This window comes from Oncorhynchus keta, chromosome 28, assembly GCF_023373465.1.
Source record: "Oncorhynchus keta strain PuntledgeMale-10-30-2019 chromosome 28, Oket_V2, whole genome shotgun sequence".
In the NCBI taxonomy this organism is placed as follows: Eukaryota; Metazoa; Chordata; class Actinopteri; order Salmoniformes; family Salmonidae; genus Oncorhynchus; species Oncorhynchus keta.
The window spans coordinates 62,536,087-62,554,076 of record NC_068448.1 but is presented as its reverse complement, the minus strand read 5'-3'; the positions used below and the strand labels follow the sequence as shown (position 1 = coordinate 62,554,076).

Genomic DNA, 17,990 nt, shown 5'->3' with positions numbered 1-17,990 from the left:
TGCATGACAGTATCAGCTGTTCCGGAAGACTATGTGATCACTCTCTCCGCAGCCGATGTCAGTAAGACCTTGAAACAGGTCAACATTCACAAGGCCGCAGGGCCAGGTGGATTACCAGAACATGTACTCCGAGCATGCGCTGACCAACTGGCAATTGTCTTCACTGACATTTTCAACCACTCCCTGTCTGAGTCTGTAATGCCAACATGTTTCAAGCAGACCACCATAGTCACTGTGCCCAAGAACACTAAGCTAACCTGCCTAAATGACTACGGACCCGTCTGAAGCCATGAAGTGCTTTGAAATGTTGGTCATGGCTCACATCAAAACCTTTATCCCAGAAATCCTAGACCCACTCCAATTTGCATACCACCCCCACAGATCCACAGATGATGCAATCTCAATTACACTCCACACTGCCCTTTCAAATCAAATCAAATTGTATTTGTCACATACACATGGTTAGCAGATGTTAATGCGAGTGTAGCGAAATGCTTGTGCTTCTAGTTCCGACAATGCAGTGATAACCAACAAGTAATCTAACTAACAATTCCAAAACTACTGTCTTATACACAGTGTAAGGGGATAAAGAATATGTACATAAGGATATATGAATGAGTACATATATGAATGAATGGTACAGGGCAGCATACAGTAGATGGTATCGAGTACAGTATATACATATGAGATGAGTATGTAGACAAAGTAAACAAAGTGGCATAGATAAAGTGGCTAGTGATACATGTATTACATAAGGATGCAGTCGATGATATAGAGTACAGTATATACGTATGCATATGAGATGAATAATGTAGGGTAAGTAACATTATATAAGGTAGCATTGTTTAAAGTGGCTAGTGATATATTTACATCATTTCCCATCAATTCCCATTATTAAAGTGGCTGGAGTTGGGTCAGTGTCAATGTCAGTGTGTTGGCAGCAGCCACTCAATGTTAGTGGTGGCTGTTTAACAGTCTGATGGCCTTGAGATAGAAGCTGTTTTTCAGTCTCTCGGTCCCAGCTTTGATGCACCTGTACTGACCTCGCCTTCTGGATGATAGCGGGGTGAACAGGCAGTGGCTCGGGTGGTTGATGTCCTTGATGATCTTTATGGCCTTCCTGTAACATCGGGTGGTGTAGGTGTCCTGGAGGGCAGGTAGTTTGCCCCGGTGATGCGTTGTGCAGACCTCACTACCCTCTGGAGAGCCTTACGGTTGAGGGCGGAGCAGTTGCCGTACCAGGCGGTGATACAGCCCGCCAGGATGCTCTCGATTGTGCATCTGTAGAAGTTTGTGAGTGCTTTTGGTGACAAGCCGAATTTCTTCAGCCTCCTGAGGTTGAAGAGGCGCTGCTGCGCCTTCTTCACGACGCTGTCAGTGTGAGTGGACCAATTCAGTTTGTCTGTGATGTGTATGCCGAGGAACTTAAAACTTGCTACCCTCTCCACTACTGTTCCATCGATGTGGATAGGGGGGTGTTCCCTCTGCTGTTTCCTGAAGTCCACAATCATCTCCTTAGTTTTGTTGACGTTGAGTGTGAGGTTATTTTCCTGACACCACACTCCGAGGGCCCTCACCTTCTGCTATTCATTGACTACAGCTCAGTGAGGGCCCTCACTGCTATTCATTGACTACAGCTTAGCTAAGGCACTGCATCTGGTTAGAATCCAGGCTGAATCACATCCGGCGGGCATTGGGAGTCCCATAGGGCAGATCACAATTGGGCCAACATCGTCAGGGTTTGGCCAGAGTAGGCCGTCATTGTAAATAAGAATTTGTTCTTTACCGACTTGCCTAGTTAAATAAATACAGTTGTCACACCCTGATCTGTTTCACCTGTCTTTGTGCTTGTCTCCACCCCCCTCCATGTGTCACCCATCTTCCCCATCATCCCCTGTGTATTTATACCTGTGTTCTCTGTTTGTCTATTGCCAGTTTGTTTTGTTTCATCAAGCCTACCAGCGTTTTCCCCTCTGTTCCTGTCTCTTTATTGTTTTTCACAGGTTTGACCTTTTCTGCCTGCCCTGACCCTGAGCCTGCCTGCCATCCTGTACCTTTGCCCCACTACCCTGGATCATCAACCTCTGCCTTCCTTGACCTGTCGTTTGCCTGCCCCTGTTTCTGTGATAAACATTGTTTCTTCGACACAGTCTGCATTTGGGTCTTACCTGAAACATGATAAAAATAAAAATATCCTCAAAAGTTTCTACAGCTGCACCACTGAGAGCATCCTGACTGGTTGCATAACTGCCTGGTATGGCAACTGCTCAGCCTCTGACCGCAAGGAAATACAGAGGGTATTGCGTGCGACCCAGTACATCACTGTGGCCAAGCTTCCTGCCATCCTGGACCTCTATACCAGGCGGTGTCAGAGGAAGGCCCTAAAAATTGTCAAAGACTCCAGCCATCCTAGTCATAGACTGTTCTCTCTGCTACCGCATGGCAAGCGGTACCGGAGTGCCAAGTCTAGGTCCAAGAGGCTTCTAAAAAGCTTCTACCCCCAAGCCATAAGACTCCTCAACATCTAATTAAATGGCTACCCAGACTATTTGCATTGCCCCTCTCCCCCTCTTTACACCACTGCTACTCTCTGTTATTATCTATGCATAGTCACTTCAATAATTCCACCTACATGTACATACGAACAGGTGCCCCCATACATTGACTTTGTACCGGTACCGCCTGTATTTATTTTATTAAAAAAATATATATTTTACCCTTATTTTACCAGGTAAGTTGACTTAGAACACATTCTCATTTACAGTAACGACCTGGGGAATAGTTACATGGGAGAGGAGGGGGGATAAAATAGCCAATTGTAAACTGGAGATGAGTAGGTGGGCATGATGGTATGAAGACCAGATTGGGAATTTAGCCACGACACCGGGATCTTTAGTGACCATAGAGAGTCAGGACACCTGTTTAACGTCCCATCCAAAGGACGGTAAAGAGCCTCACTATTGTTTTTTTTACTGCTGCTCTTAAATTATTTGTTACTTTAATTTTTTACATTTTTTTAGGTATTTTTCTTAAAACTGCATTGCTGGTTAAGGGTTTGTAAGTAATCATTTTACTGTAATACCTGCTGTATTCGGCGCATGTGACAAATACAATTTGATTTGATTTGAATTGGAACACCAACTGCGAGCCAGTCCTAATCTACCAACATCAGTGCCCGACCTCAACAATGCCCCTGTGGCTGACTGGAAGCAAGTCCACGCAGTAATGTTCCAACATCTAGTGGAAAGCCTTTCCAGAAGAGTGGATGCTGTTATAGCAGCACAGGGGGGGACCAACTCCATATTAATGCAGATGATTTTGTAATGAGATATTCGACAAGCAGGTGTCCCGATGTACTGTATATAAGCACAGAATAAAACTGTTATATCAAAAATGTGTGATGGATTGCATGGATCTTTGTGTCGATTCTATTGAATACAGCAACTGAAATATGATATATAGTATACGATTCATATAATGAATATCATTACAGAGCGACAAGAAAGGCTAACACATTACATTAAAAATCACAGAGTAGATGCAATGAGAAATATCTAGTAATCAATTCATATCTTAAGTTAGTAACTGATAACCATTCATGCCTGTCACGACTTCTGCCGGAGTCGTTGCCTCTCCTTGTTCGGGCGGTGCTCAGCGTTTGACGTCACCGGTCTTCTAGCCATCATTGATCCTTTTTTCATTTTCCATTGGTTTTGTCTTGTCTTCCCACACACCTGTTTTCTATCCCATTCATTACCTGTTGTGTATTTAACCCTCTGTTTCCCCTCATGTCTTTGTCAGAGATTGATTTGTTGTCAGTGTAGTGTGATTGTTTGTATAGGTGCGCGTCGGGTCCTCGTACCCATGTTTTGTTTGTTTGTACATTTATTGTTATGGAGCATACTCTTGGAACGTTATTAAAAGACTCCATATTTACACTCCATTTGACTCTCCTGCGCCTGACTTCCCTGCCACCTATTACACCTATGCGTGACAACGCCTCTTGAGTTTTTCCACATTTTGTTGTGTTACAAAGTGAAATTAAAATGTTTGTAATTGTCATTTTTTGTCAACGATCTACACAAAATACTCTGTAATGTCAAAGTGGAAGAAACATTTGAATATTCGGAGAATAAACCAAATTTAAAAAACAATAATATATCTTGATTAGAAAAGTATTCAACCTCCTGAGTCAATACATGTTAGAATCACATTTGGCAGTGATTACAGCTGTGAGTCTTTCTGGGTAAATCTCTAAGAGCTTTGCACACCTGGATTGTGCTACATTTATCCATTATTCTTTTCAACATTCTTCAAGCTCTGTCTATTGGTTGTTGATCATTGCTATGGTCTTACCATAGATTTTCAAGTAGATTTAAGTGAAAACTGTAACTCGGCCACTCAGGAACATTCACTGTCTTCTTGGTAAGCAACTCCAGTTTAGATTTGGCCAAGAGTTTTAGATTATTGTCCTGCTGAAAGGTGAATTAATCTCACAGTGTCTCAATGTTGTTGATCCATCCTCAGTTTCTCCCATTACAGACATTTTAAACCCTGTAACTGTTTTAAAGTCACCATTGGCCTCATGGTGAAATTCCTGAGCGGTTTCCTTCCTCTCTGGCAACTGAGTTAGGAAGGACGCCTGTATCTTTGTAGTGACTGGGTGTGTTGATACACCATCCAAAATGTAATTAATAACTTCACCATGCTCAAAGGGATATTCAATGTCTGCTTTATTTTTAATTTTTTACCCATCTACCAATAGTAGCGAGGCATTAGAAAACCTCCATGGTCTTTGTGGTTGAATCTGTGTTAGCAATCCACTGCTTGACTGAGGGACCTTACAGATAATTGTATGTGTAGGGTACAGAGATGAGGTAGTCATTTCAAAATCATGTTAAACACTATTATTGCACACAGTGAGTCCATGCAACTTATTATGTGACTTGTTAAGCAAATTATTAATTTATTTAGGCTTGCCATAACAAAGGGGTTGAATAGTTATTGACTTATACTTAAGACATTTCAAATGTTCATTTTTGAATAATTGGTCAAAAAAATGGAATTTGCTAAAAACCTATTGTTTGCATCTTTGTTGGTGACACTATAGAATTAGGAATTAGAATACTTTATTAATTTAATAGGATCTCTATTGGTGACACTTTGATATCTCGATCATTTGCAGCTGTTGAAAGTGTGAGAGTTCAGGCATGTATCATGGCCTTCAGACTTAAAAAAAATTGCCATGAATTAGATTAAGAAATAAAATCCCTACTTGGGGTCTTCTTAAATGAAACTCGTTTTTTGACAGTATGTGTGGAGCACAATAACACGGAAGAATTTACAAGGGAGGAACTCCCTCAAACGTTTATCTGTTGCAAGAGCACATTTTTCAACTGCTGTCCACGGATCGCATAAACAATGATTGATCGGCAGCTTAGACTACACTTATTCAATTGAACAATTATTGGGTTAAAATACAACTATGCGGGCCTCCCGGGTGGCGCAGTGGTCTAGGGCACTGCATCGCAGCGCTAGCTGTTCCACCAGAGACTCTGGGTTCGGCTCTGTCGCAGCCGGCCGCGACCGGGAGGTCGAGGTAATTTGTACCTGTAGGTAGGGGTAAAGTGACTATGTATAGATAATAAACAGTAAGTTATGTAATTTGTTACTCCCCAACCCTGTGTACAGTAAGTAAGCCTTGTCCAAGCCACAACAGCCCATAGGGTAAGAGCCAGTGAGCCTTGCCGGAGCCAAAACGGCCCATAGGGCAGAAGCCAGTAAGCCTTATCCGAACAAGCTCCTGTTTCTGTAGTAGCTTGATAAGCACACCTTCAGGACAGGACTCCCTCTACTCTCTTCACCTCCAGTTAATTCTCTCCTGTTCACCCTCCCTCCCTCCCAATCCTTCTCTCTGTCCCTCTAGGCCTGTTAGTATAGTATAGATAGAGGCCAGACTTGTCACAGGTAAACCTCCTGGTCCTATAATGATATAGTTATACATGTAGGTAGACATGGTGTGTGTGTAGCAGTCTTTATTCACTGATGACGACTGGAGTTTCTTCTTTCCAACCACTCGTTTTATGTGTATGATAACGTGTCATGTGTTTCATTGGAATATAAATCACAGTCTCAGTGTCTGGCTACGTATGGCGACACGCTATCTGTCTCTGAGGTTTACTATCTACTGTGATCATGTCTAGATGCTTCTGTATTTCAGAAGACACACACACACAGTAAATGCACAAATGTAGGCACACACACACACACACACACACACTCACACACTTTATCAGCCCGCTTTATCACCGTCCTCTTATAACCGGCTAGGATGTGTTTGTGTGTGCGTGTGGACTCAAATCGATAGCGAATAGCCCGCTGCTAACTGTAAATCTTCATTGGGTGACAGTACGGTCCATTCCCACTGGGCTCTCATCATCTCTGGAGGATAGAGGGGGACTGAGGGATCTTTGGCTTTGTGGCTTCATCACACACACACCGTGGCAGACATCAATACACAGCTTCAGTATGGAGGTGATTACTTCAGAACGGCCTCCTTGTATGATAACTACTGACCCTGGGTCAAAAGGAATATGTCATTGGGATGATCGGGCTACGTATGGATGATCACATGCACACACACACTATCTGTCACACACACTGTGCACTCTTTGGATGGATGGATGTGGAGTGTGATAATGAGGAAGTGGGTCATTGAATCCATCCTCCTCACTGCCAAAGCACTGAATCTGTCACCCTCCTTTTGTCTCTCTCTTGCCCTCCTTTTGTCTCTCTCTCTCGCCCTCCTTTTGTCTCTCTCTCTCGCCCTCCTTTTGTCTCTCTCACCCTCATTTTGTAACTCTCTCTCTCGCACCCTCCTTTTGTAACTCTCTCTCTCTCTCTCTCTCTCTCTCTCTCTCTCTCTCTCTCTCCCTCCCTCCTTTTGTCTCTCTCTCTCACTCTGTCTATGTCTCTCAGTGTCTCTCTCTGTCTCTCTCTCTCGGCGTCTCTCTCTCAGCGTCTCTCTCTCTCTCTCTCTGTCTCTCTCTCTCCCAGTGTCTCTCTCTCTCAGTGTCTCTCTCTCTCTCTCTTTCTGTCTCTCTCTGTCTCTCACCCTCCTTTTGTAACTCTCTCTCTCTCTGTCTATGTCTCTCTCTATCGCTCTGTGTCGCTCTCTTTGTGTCTCTCTCTTTGTGTCTCTCTCTTTGTGTCTCTCGCTTTGTGTCTCTCTCTCTGTGTCTCTCTCTCTGTGTCTCTCTCTCTCTGTGTCTCTCTCTCTGTGTCTCTTAGGAAATGGTTAGGAAATGCAGCTCAGTTACCACCTCATTTTGTGGGCAGTGTGCACATAGTCAGACCTGGCTCTCAAGAGAAGACAGGCTTCGGCAGCCTTTCTCAATAGCAAGGCCATGCTCACTGAGTCTGTACATAGTCAAAGATTTCCTTATATTTGGGTCAGGTATTCTGCCACTGCGCACTCAGTTTTTTTGTCAATTCTTTCCAATGTGTCAAGTAATTATCTTCTTGTTTTCTCATGATTTGGTTGGGCCTAATTGTGAACAGCCCCAGGGCCAGCTTGCTTCGGGGCTCTTCTCCAGGTTAATTTCTCTGTAGGTGATGGCCTTGTTATGGAAGGTTTGGGAATTGTTTCCTTTTAGGTGGTTGTAGAATTTAACAGCGCTTTTCTAGATTTGGAAAATTAGAGAGTATCGGCCTAATTCTGCTCTGCATGCATTATTTGGTGTTTACATTGTACACAGAGGATATTTTTGCAGAATGCAGAGTCTCAATTCGGTATTTGTCCCATTTTGTGAATTCTTGGTTGGTGACCGGACCCCTGACCTCACAACCATAAAGGGCAATGGGTTCTATAACTGATTCAAGTATTTTTAGCCAGATCCTAATTGGTATGTCAAATAATATGTCCCGTTTGATGATATACAAGGCCCTTCTTGCCTTGTCTCTCAGATCGTTCACAGCTTTGTGGAAGTTACCTGTGGCGCTGATGTTTAGGTCGAGGTATGTATAGTTTTTTGTGTGCTCAAGGGGAATGGTGTCCAGATGGAATTCGTATTTGTGGTCCTGGCAACTGGACCTTTTTTGGAACACCATTATTTTTGTCTTACTGAGATTTACTGTCAGGGCCCAAGTCTGACAGAATCCGTGCAGAAGATCTAGGTGCTGCTGTAGGCACTCCTTGGTTGGGGACAGAAGCACCAGATCATCAGCAAACAGTAGACATTTGACTTCAGATTCTAGTTGGGTGAGGCCGGCTGCTGCAGACTGTTCTAGCGCCCTCGCCAATATATGTTGAAGAGGTCGGGGATTAAGCTGCATTCCTGTCTCAACCCCCAGACCTGTGGAAAGAAATGTGTGTGTTTTTGCCAATTTTAACCCCACACTTGTTGTTTGTGTAAATGGATTTTATAATGGTGTATGTTTTTCCACTAACACCACTTTCCATCAATTTGTATAGCATGCCCTCATGCCAAATTGAGTCAAAAGCTTTTTGAAATAAGCCAAGCATGAGAAGACTTTGGGAAATATTTGGGAATATTGGGAAATACGCCAGAGCTGAGGAGGATGTTTAAGTATAACCAATTGGAATTTGAGGTCTGTATATTTTATAATTTCATTTAAGATACCATCAATTCCACAGGCCTTTTTGGGTTGGAGGGTTTGTATTATGTCCTGTAGTTCATTCAATGTAATTGGGGAATCCAGTGTTTAATAGTTGATTATAAGATTTGTATTTGATCATGTATATGTTTTTGCTGTTTGTTCTTTGTCATAGAGCCAAAAAGATTGGAGAAGTGGTTTATCCATACACCTCTGTTTTGGACAGATAACTCCACGTGTTGTTGTTTGTTTAGTTTTCCAATTTTCCCAGAAGTGGTTAGATTCTATGGATTCTTCATTTACACTGAATGCGTTCAGAAAGGAAAGACTATTCTGCTTGACTGAAACACATGTTGTCACCTCCACTTTAAAATTAGAACGATGACAGACCATTAACACATGGCTCTTTGTTGATAAAACCTGTTAGATGGCTGTCTGTTGCTCCTCATGAGGCTGTGAATCAATGTTAACACTGCCACCATGTCAGTTCATTAAAACCTCCACAGTCATTAACTTCAGAAGGCAATCAGAGTAAAGAGAGAGAGACTAAAGTTAGTAAGTCTTAACTTTCTTTCCGGTGCCCACCCATTGATGAACTTGCGGTATGTATGCAAGGGTGTGTGCGAGTGTGTGTGTGTGCAAAGCACTAAAGATTTAAAAAGAGATCCTCCTCCCATTGGGGCTGCGAGCAACTCAATAAACAAACTTTAACTGGTACATCTGTAATCCAAGCCACTATATTGCTCTGCTGTCCCTCCTTCCCTCCCCCCTTTCCCTCCCTCCCTCCTTCTTTTCTTCCCTCTCTCCCTTTAATGGTTGGACCCCTCCTAAACAACATCAACAACATGTCAATTAGCAGCCTGTTGGTGTTTACGACTCTCTAATCTGAGATGGAAGAGTCAGACTCTGTGGTATGAGCCGAGGCGAATGAGAGTGAGAACCTGGGGAATTGGAGCCACAATGGTGCTTGTGTCAGGGAGAAGTGAGAGGGGGAGAGAGTGGGGAGTTGGATCCATAATGGCGCTGATGCGAGGATGCTAAAATTAGCAGCCCCAAACTGTTAAGTAGCTCTGTGAATTTTCATTGTGGAAGTTCATTAACACGTTTGAAATTTGGAAGCGTTGAAGGAATCAGCCCGGGACTGAAAACACTTCAGCCGATTAAGATAACACTACTAAGAGACAGAGAGAGAGAGAGAGAGCGAGAGAGAGGGAGAGATTGTGAGAGTGAAAGCCGACTAACATGCCTAGAGGGACAGAGAGAAGGATGAAGAGGGATGGCGATAAATGGAGAGATAGTGAGTGAGAGAGAACAGACTGGAGGTGAAGTGAGGGTAGAGAGAGTAGTCAGAGAGAAGTAAAAGAGTGTGCTGGTTCAGTTGAAGAACTAGTGTCAGCTGGGAGTTCCGTCACCACCTGACAGAATATCCCCCCCATTTATTTATTCTGTTGACTATGAAGTGTTCCACTCACCGTCAGTTGAGCATCCAGTGGAGCCATCACTGGAGCAGTACCTCATCTCAATCCTCTGTCGGCCCACCTCTAGCAGGGCAGGGTCCGGGACGCGGGCCTTACAGGTGTACCGGAACCGCTGCTCGTAGTGACCGCCGTTGTCCGAGATGTTGACCGGCGTCCAGGGGGTCCAAGGGGTGGTCTTCTTCAGGTCTGGACACGGGAGGGTGTTACACGACTGGTACTCCTGGAGAGAGTGAGTGAGGGAGAGGGAGAGAGACAGATGGACAGACATAGAATTATAATTATAAGAACGGATATTTTTTATTTATTTCACCTTTATTTAACCAGGTAGGCTAGTTGAGAACAAGTTCTCATTTACAACTGCGACCTGGCCAAGATAAAGCATAGCAGTGTGAACAGACAACAACACAGAGTTACACATGGAGTAAACAATAAACAAGTCAATAACACAGTAGAAAAAAAGAAAAAGAGTCCATATACATTGTGTGCAAAAGGCATGAGGAGGTAGGCGAATAATTACAATTTTGCCGATTAACACTGGAGTGATAAATTATCAGATGGTCATGTGTAGGTAGAGATACTGGTGTGCAAAAGAGCAGAAAAGTAAATAAATAAAAACAGTATGGGGATGAGGTAGGTAAATTGGGTGGGCTATTTACTGATGGACAATGTACACCTGCAGCGATCGGTTAGCTGCTCAGATAGCAGATGTTTAAAGTTGGTGAGGGAGATAAAAGTCTCCAACTTCAGCGATTTTTGCAATTTGTTCCAGTCACAGGCAGCAGAGAACTGGAAGGAAAGGCGGCCAAATGAGGTGTTGGCTTTAGGGATGATCAGTGAGATACACCTGCTTGAGCTCGTGCTACGGGAGGGTATTGCCATCATGACCAGTGAACTGACACAAGGCAGAGCTTTACATAGCATGGACTTGTAGATGACCTGGAGCCAGTGGGTCTGGCGATGAATATGTAGCGAGGGCCAGCCGACTAGAGCATACAGATCGCAGTGGTGGGTGGTATAAGGTGCTTTAGTAACAAAACGGATGGCACTGTGATAAACTGCATCTAGTTTGTTGAGTAGAGTATTGGAAGCTATTTTGTAGATGACATCGCTGAAGTCGAGGATCGGTAGGATAGTTAGTTTTACTAGGGTAAGTTTGGCGGTGTGAGTGAAGGAGGCTTTGTTGCAGAATAGAAAGCCGACTCTAGATTTGATTTTAGATTGGAGATGTTTGATATGAGTCTGGAAGGATAGTTTACAGTCTAGCCATACACCAAGGTACTTATAGATGTCCACATATTCTAGGTCGGAACCATCCAGGGTGGTGATGCTCGTCGGGCGTGCGGGTGCAGGCAGCGAACGGTTGAAAAGCATGCATTTGGTTTTACTTGCGTTTAAGAGGAGTTGGAGGCCACGGAAGGAGTATTGTATGGCATTGAAGCTCATTTGGAGGTTAGATAGCATAGTGTCCAAGGAAGGGCCAGAAGTATACAGAATGGTGTCGTCTGCATAGAGGTGGATCAGGGAATCGCCCGCAGCAAGAGCAACATCATTGATATCTACAGAGAAAAGAGTCGGCCCGAGAATTTAACCCTGTGGCACCCCCATAGAGACTGCCAGAGGACCGGACAACATGCCCTCCGATTTGACACACTGAACACTGTCTGCAAAGTAGTTGGTGAAACAGGCAAGGCAGTCATTAGAAAAAACGAGGCTACTGAGTCTGCCGATAAGAATATGGTGATTGACAGAGTCGAAAGCCTTGGCCAGGTCGATGAAGACGGCTGCAGAGTACTTTACAGTACACAGTACGTCTTTTATCGATGGCGGTTATGATATCGTTTAGTACCTTGAGCGTGGCTGAGGTGCACCCGTGGCCGGCTCGGAAACCAGATTGCACAGCGGAGAAGGTACGGTGGGATTCGAGATGGTCAATGATCTGTTTGTTGACTTGGCTTTCGAAGACCTTAGATAGGCAGGGCAGGATGGATATAGGTCTGTAACAGTTTGGGTCTAGGGTGTCTCCCCCTTTGAAGAGGGGGATGACTGCGGCAGCTTTCCAATCCTCTGGGATCTCAGACAATATGAAAGAGAGGTTGAACAGGCTGGTAATAGGGGTTGCGACACTGGCGGCGGATAGTTTCAGAAATAGAGGGTCCAGATTGTCAAGTCCAGCTGATTTGTACGGGTCCAGGTTTTGCAGCTCTTTCAGAACATCTGCTATCTGGATTTGCGTAAAGGAGAAGCTGGGGAGGCTTGGGCGAGTAGCTGCGGGGGGGTGGGGGGTGGAGCTGTTGGCCGAGGTTGGAGTAGCAAGGAGGAAGGCATAGCCAGCCGTTGAGAAATGCTTGTTGAAGTTTTCGATTATCATGGGTTTATCAGTGGTGACCGTGTTACCTAGCCTCAGTGCAGTGGGCAGCTGGGAGGAGGTGCTCTTGTTTTCCATGGACTTTACAGTGTCCAAGAACGTTTTGGAGTTAGAGCTACAGGATGCAAATTTCTGCTTGAAAAAGCTGGCCTTTGCTTTCCTGACTGACTGCGTGTATTGGTTCCTGACTTCCCTGAACAGTTGCATATCGCGGGGACTATTCGATGCTCTTGCAGTCCGCCACAGGATGTTTTTGTGCTGGTCGAGGGCAGTCAGGTCTGGAGTGAACCAAGGGCTATATCTGTTCTTAGTTCTGCATTTTTTGAACGGAGCATGCTTATCTAAGATGGTGAGGAAGTTACTTTTGAAGAATGACCAGGCATCCTCAACTAACGGGATGAGGTCAATATCCTTCCAGGATACCCAGGCCAGGTTGATTAGAAAGGCCTGCTCGCAAAAGTGTCTTAGGGAGCGTTTGACAGTGATGAGGGGTGGTCGTTTGACTGCGGACCCCTGGCGGATACAGGCAATGAGGCAGTGATCGCTGAGATCCTGGTTGAAGACAGTGGAGGTGTATTTGGAGGGCCAGTTGTCCAGGATAACGTCTATGAGGGTGCCCTTGTTTACAGATTTAGGGTTGTACCTGGTGGGTTCCTTGATGACTTGTGTGAGATTGAGGGCATCTAGCTTAGATTGTAGGACTGCCGGAGTGTTAAGCATATCCCAGTTTAGGTCACCAAACAGAAAAAACTCTGAAGCTAGATGGGGGACGATCAATTCACAAATGGTGTCCAGGGCACAGCTGGGAGCTGAGGGGGTCGGTAAGCAGGCGGCAACAGTGAGAGACTTATTTCTGGAGAGAGTCATTTTTAAAATTAGTAGTTCGAACTGTTTGGGTATGGACCTGGAAAGTAATGACATTACTTTGCAGGCTATCTCTGCAGTAGACTGCAACTCCTCCCCCTTTGGCAGTTCTATCTTGACAGAAAATGTTATAGTTGGGTATGGAAATCTCTGAATTTTTGGTGGTCTTCCTAAGCCAGGATTCAGACACGGCAAGGACATCAAGCAGTGAGTTAAACAAACTTGGTGATGTTGACATGCATGAAACCAAGGTTTTTTTGATCACAGAAGTCAACAAATGAGGGTGCCTGGGGACATGCAGGGCCTGGGTTTACCTCCACATCACCCGCGGAACAGAGGAGGAGTAGTATGAGGGTTCGGCTAAAGGCTATCAAAACTGGTCGCCTAGAGCGTTGGGGCAAAGAATAAAAGGAGCAGATTTCTGGGCATGGTAGAATATATTCAGGGCATAATGCGCAGACAGGGGTATGGTGGGGTGCGGGTACAGCGGAGGTAAGCCCAGGCACTGGGTGATGATAAGAGAGGTTGTATCGCTGGACATGCTGGTTGTAATGGGTTAGATCACTGCACGTGTGGGAGGTGGGACAAAGGAGGTATCAGAGGTATGAAGAGTGGAACTAGGGGCTCCATTGTAAACTAAAACAATGATAACTAACCTGAACAACAGTATACAAGGCATATTGACATTTGAGAGAGACATACAGCGAGGCATAAAGTAATCGCAGGTGTTGATTGGGAGAGCTAGCTAAAACAACAGGTGAGACAACAACAGCTCATCAGCTCACACAACAACAGCAGGTAAAATGGCGATGACTAGGCAGAGAGGGTCGGAATAACTACACACAATTCTAAGCAAATCTTGTCTGCTGAATGAACTAATATAGTCCACAGCCATTTGGTATAGCCAGATCAGGACAACTCAGAGTATGCTACTCTGTTCTTCTGAAACAGACTACAGTTTCTAATCATGCTTCTTCAGACCTGTCTAAAATAAATAATGGATTTATTGTGAAGGTGGATTTATTAGACTTGTTAAAATGAATATGTTCCAAAGGTCTGCATCAGTGACTTGTGTGGAAGCCAGGAGATACTTCCGGCGCCGACAGAGATGGCCGTCTCGCTTCGCATTCCTAGGAAACTATGCAGTTTTTTTAATGTGTTATTTCTTACATTGGTACCCCAGGTCATCTTAGGTTTCATTAAATACAGTCGAGAAGAACTACTGAATATAAGAGCAGCGTCAACTCACCATCAGTACGACCAAGAATATGACTTTCGCGAAGCGGATCCTGTGTTCTGCCTTTCACCGAGGACAACGGAATGGTCACAACAACATACAGGAACTCAAGTCCTTCTGTTCACCTGATTTAGAATTCCTCACAATCAAATGTCGACCGCATTTACATTTACATTTAAGTCATTTAGCAGACGCTCTTATCCAGAGCGACTTACAAATTGCATTATCTACCAAGGGAATTCTCTTCGTTTATAATCACAGCCGTATATATTCCCCCCCAAGCAGACACATCGATGGCTCTGAACAAACTTTATTTGACTCTTTGCAAACTGGAATCCACATATCCTGAGGCTGCATTCATTGTTGCTGGGGATTTTAACAAGGCTAATCTGAAAACAAGACTCCCTAAATTGTATCAGCATATCGATTGCGCAACCAGGGCTGGTAAAACCTTGGATCATTGCTATTCTAACTTCCGCGACGTATATAAGGCCCTCCCCCGGCCTCCTTTCGGAAAAGCTGACCACGACTCCATTTTGTTGCTCCCTGCCTACAGACAGAAGCTAAAACAAGAAGCTCCCGCGCTGAGGTCTGTTCAACGCTGGTCCGGCCAATCTGATTCCACGCTCCAAGACTGCTTCCATCACGTGGACTGGGATATGTTTCGTATTGTGTCAAACAACAACATTGATGAATACGCTGATTTGGCGAGCGAGTTCATTAGAAAGTGCGTTGAAGATGTCGTTCCCATAGCAAATATTAAAACATTCCCAAACCAGAAACCGTGGATTGATGGCAGCATTCGCGTGAAACTGAAAGTGTGAACCACTGCTTTTAATCAGGGCAAGGTGACCGGAAACATGACCGAATACAAACAGTGTAGCTATTCCCTCCGTAAGGCTATCAAACAAGCTAAGCGTCAGTATAGAGACAAAGTAGAATCGCAATTCAACGGCTCAGACACAAGAGGTATGTGGCAGGGTCTACAGTCAATCACAGATTACAAAAAGAAAACCAGCCCAGTCACGGACCAGGATGTCTTGCTCCCAGGCAGACTAAATATTTTGTTTGCCCGCTTTGAGGACAATACAGTGCCACTGACACGGCCCGCAACCATTAACATGCAGACTCTCCTTCACTGCAGCCGAGGTGAGTAAAATATTTAAACGTGTTAACCCTCGCAAGGCTGCAGGCCCAGACGGCATCCCCAGCCGCGCCCTCAGAGCATGCACAGACCAGCTGGCTGGTGTGTTTACGGACATATTCAATCAATCCTTATCCCAGTCTGCTGTGCCCACATGATTCAAGAGGGCCACCATTGTTCCTGTTCCAAAGAAAGCTAAGGTAACTGAGCTAAACGACTACCGCCCCGTAGCACTCACTTCCGAGTGTGTTACTTCCGGCGCCGACAGAGATGGCCGCCTCGCTTCGCGTTCCTAGGAAACTATGCAGTTTTTTGTTTTTTTACGTATTATTTCTTACATTAGTACCCTAGGTCATCTTAGGTTTCATTACATACAGTCGAGAAGAACTACTGAATATAAGATCAGCGTCAACTCACCATCAGTACGACCAAGAATATGTTTTTCGCGACGCGGATCCTGTGTTCTGCCTTTCAAACAGGACAGCGGAATGGATCCCATGCTGCGACCCCAAAAAACGACTCCGAAAAAGAGGGAAACGAGGCGGTCTCCTGGTCAGACTCCGGAGACGGGCACACCGTGCACCACTCCCTAGCATTCTTCTTGCCGATGTCCAGTCTCTTGACAACAAGGTTGATGAAATCCGAGCAAGGGTAGCATTCCAGAGGGACATCAGAGACTGTAACGTTCTTTGCTTCACGGAAACATGGCTCACTGGAGAGACGCTATCCGATGCGGTGCAGCCAACGGGTTTCTCCACGCATCGCGCCGACAGAAACAGACATCTTTCTGGTAAGAAGAGGGGCGGGGGTGTATGCCTTATGGCTAACGAGACATGGTGTGATGTAAGAAACATACAGGAACTCAAATCCTTCTGTTCACCTGATTTAGAATTCCTCACAATCAAATGTAGACCGCATTACCTACCAAGAGAATTCTCTTCGATTATAATCACAGCCGTATATATCCCCCCCAAGCAGACACATCGATAGCTCTGAACAAACTTTATTTAACTCTTTGCAAACTGGAAACCATTTATCCGGAGGCTGCATTCATTGTTGCTGGGGATTTTAACAAGGCTAATCTGAAAACAAGACTCCCTAAATTTTATCAGCATATCGATTGCGCAACCAGGGGTGGAAAAACCTTGGATCATTGTTACTCTAACTTCCGCGACGCATATAAGGCCCTGCCCCGCCCCCCTTTTGGAAAAGCTGACCACGACTCCATTTTTTTGATCCCTGCCTACAGACAGAAACTAAAACAAGAGGCTCCCACGCTGAGGTCTGTCCAACGCTGGTCCGACCAAGCTGACTCCACACTCCAAGACTGCTTCCATCACGTGGACTGGGATATGTTTCGTATTGCGTCAGTTAACAATATTGACAAATACGCTGATTCGGTGTGCGAGTTCATTAGAACGTGCGTTGAAGAGGTCGTTCCCATAGCAACGATTAAAACATTCCCTAACCAGAAACCGTGGATTGATGGCAGCATTCGCGTGAAACTGAAAGCGCGAACCACTGCTTTTAATCAGGGCAATGTGTCTGGTAACATGACCGAATACAAACAGTGCAGCTATTCCCTTCGCAAGGCTATCAAACAAGCTAAGCGTCAGTACAGAGACAAAGTAGAATCTCAATTCAACGGCTCAGACACAAGAGGCATGTGGCAGGGTCTACAGTCAATCACGGACTACAGGAAGAAATCCAGCCCCGTCACGGACCAGGATGTCTTGCTCCCAGGCAGACTAAATTACTTTTTTGCCCGCTTCGAGGACAATACAGTGCCACTGACACGGCCTGCAACGGAAACGTGCGGTCTCTCCTTCACTGCAGCCGAGGTGAGTAAGACATTTAAACGTGTTAACCCTCGCAAGGCTGCAGTCCCAGACGGCATCCCCAGCCGCGCCCTCAGAGCATGCGCAGACCAGCTGGCCGGTGTGTTTACGGACATATTCAATCAATCCCTATACCAGTCTGCTGTTCCCACATGCTTCAAGAGGGCCACCATTGTTCCTGTTCCCAAGAAAGCTAAGGTAATTGAGCTAAATGACTACCGCCCCGTAGCACTCACTTCCGTCATCATGAAGTGCTTTTAGAGACTAGTCAAGGACCATATCACCTCCACCCTAACTGACACCCTAGACCCACTCCAATTTGCTTACCGCACAAATAGGTCCACAGACGATGCTATCTCAACCACACTGCACACTGCCCTAACCCATCTGGACAAGAGGAATACCTATGTGAGAATGCTGTTCATCGACTACAGCTCGGCATTCAACA

At 45.1% G+C, this 17,990-nt stretch overlaps 1 protein-coding gene across 2 annotated transcripts in view; it reads right to left on the bottom strand.

Annotated features, from left to right (window-relative positions):
• sema5a (sema domain, seven thrombospondin repeats (type 1 and type 1-like), transmembrane domain (TM) and short cytoplasmic domain, (semaphorin) 5A) overlaps positions 1-17,990 on the bottom strand; it is a 205,228-nt gene that overhangs the window by 23,686 nt on the left and 163,552 nt on the right. For both annotated transcript variants that reach the window (XM_052483480.1, XM_052483481.1), the window contains one exon: positions 10,089-10,314. In XM_052483480.1, coding sequence (XP_052339440.1) covers positions 10,089-10,314 — 226 coding nt within the window. The remainder of the gene's footprint in view (positions 1-10,088; positions 10,315-17,990) is intronic.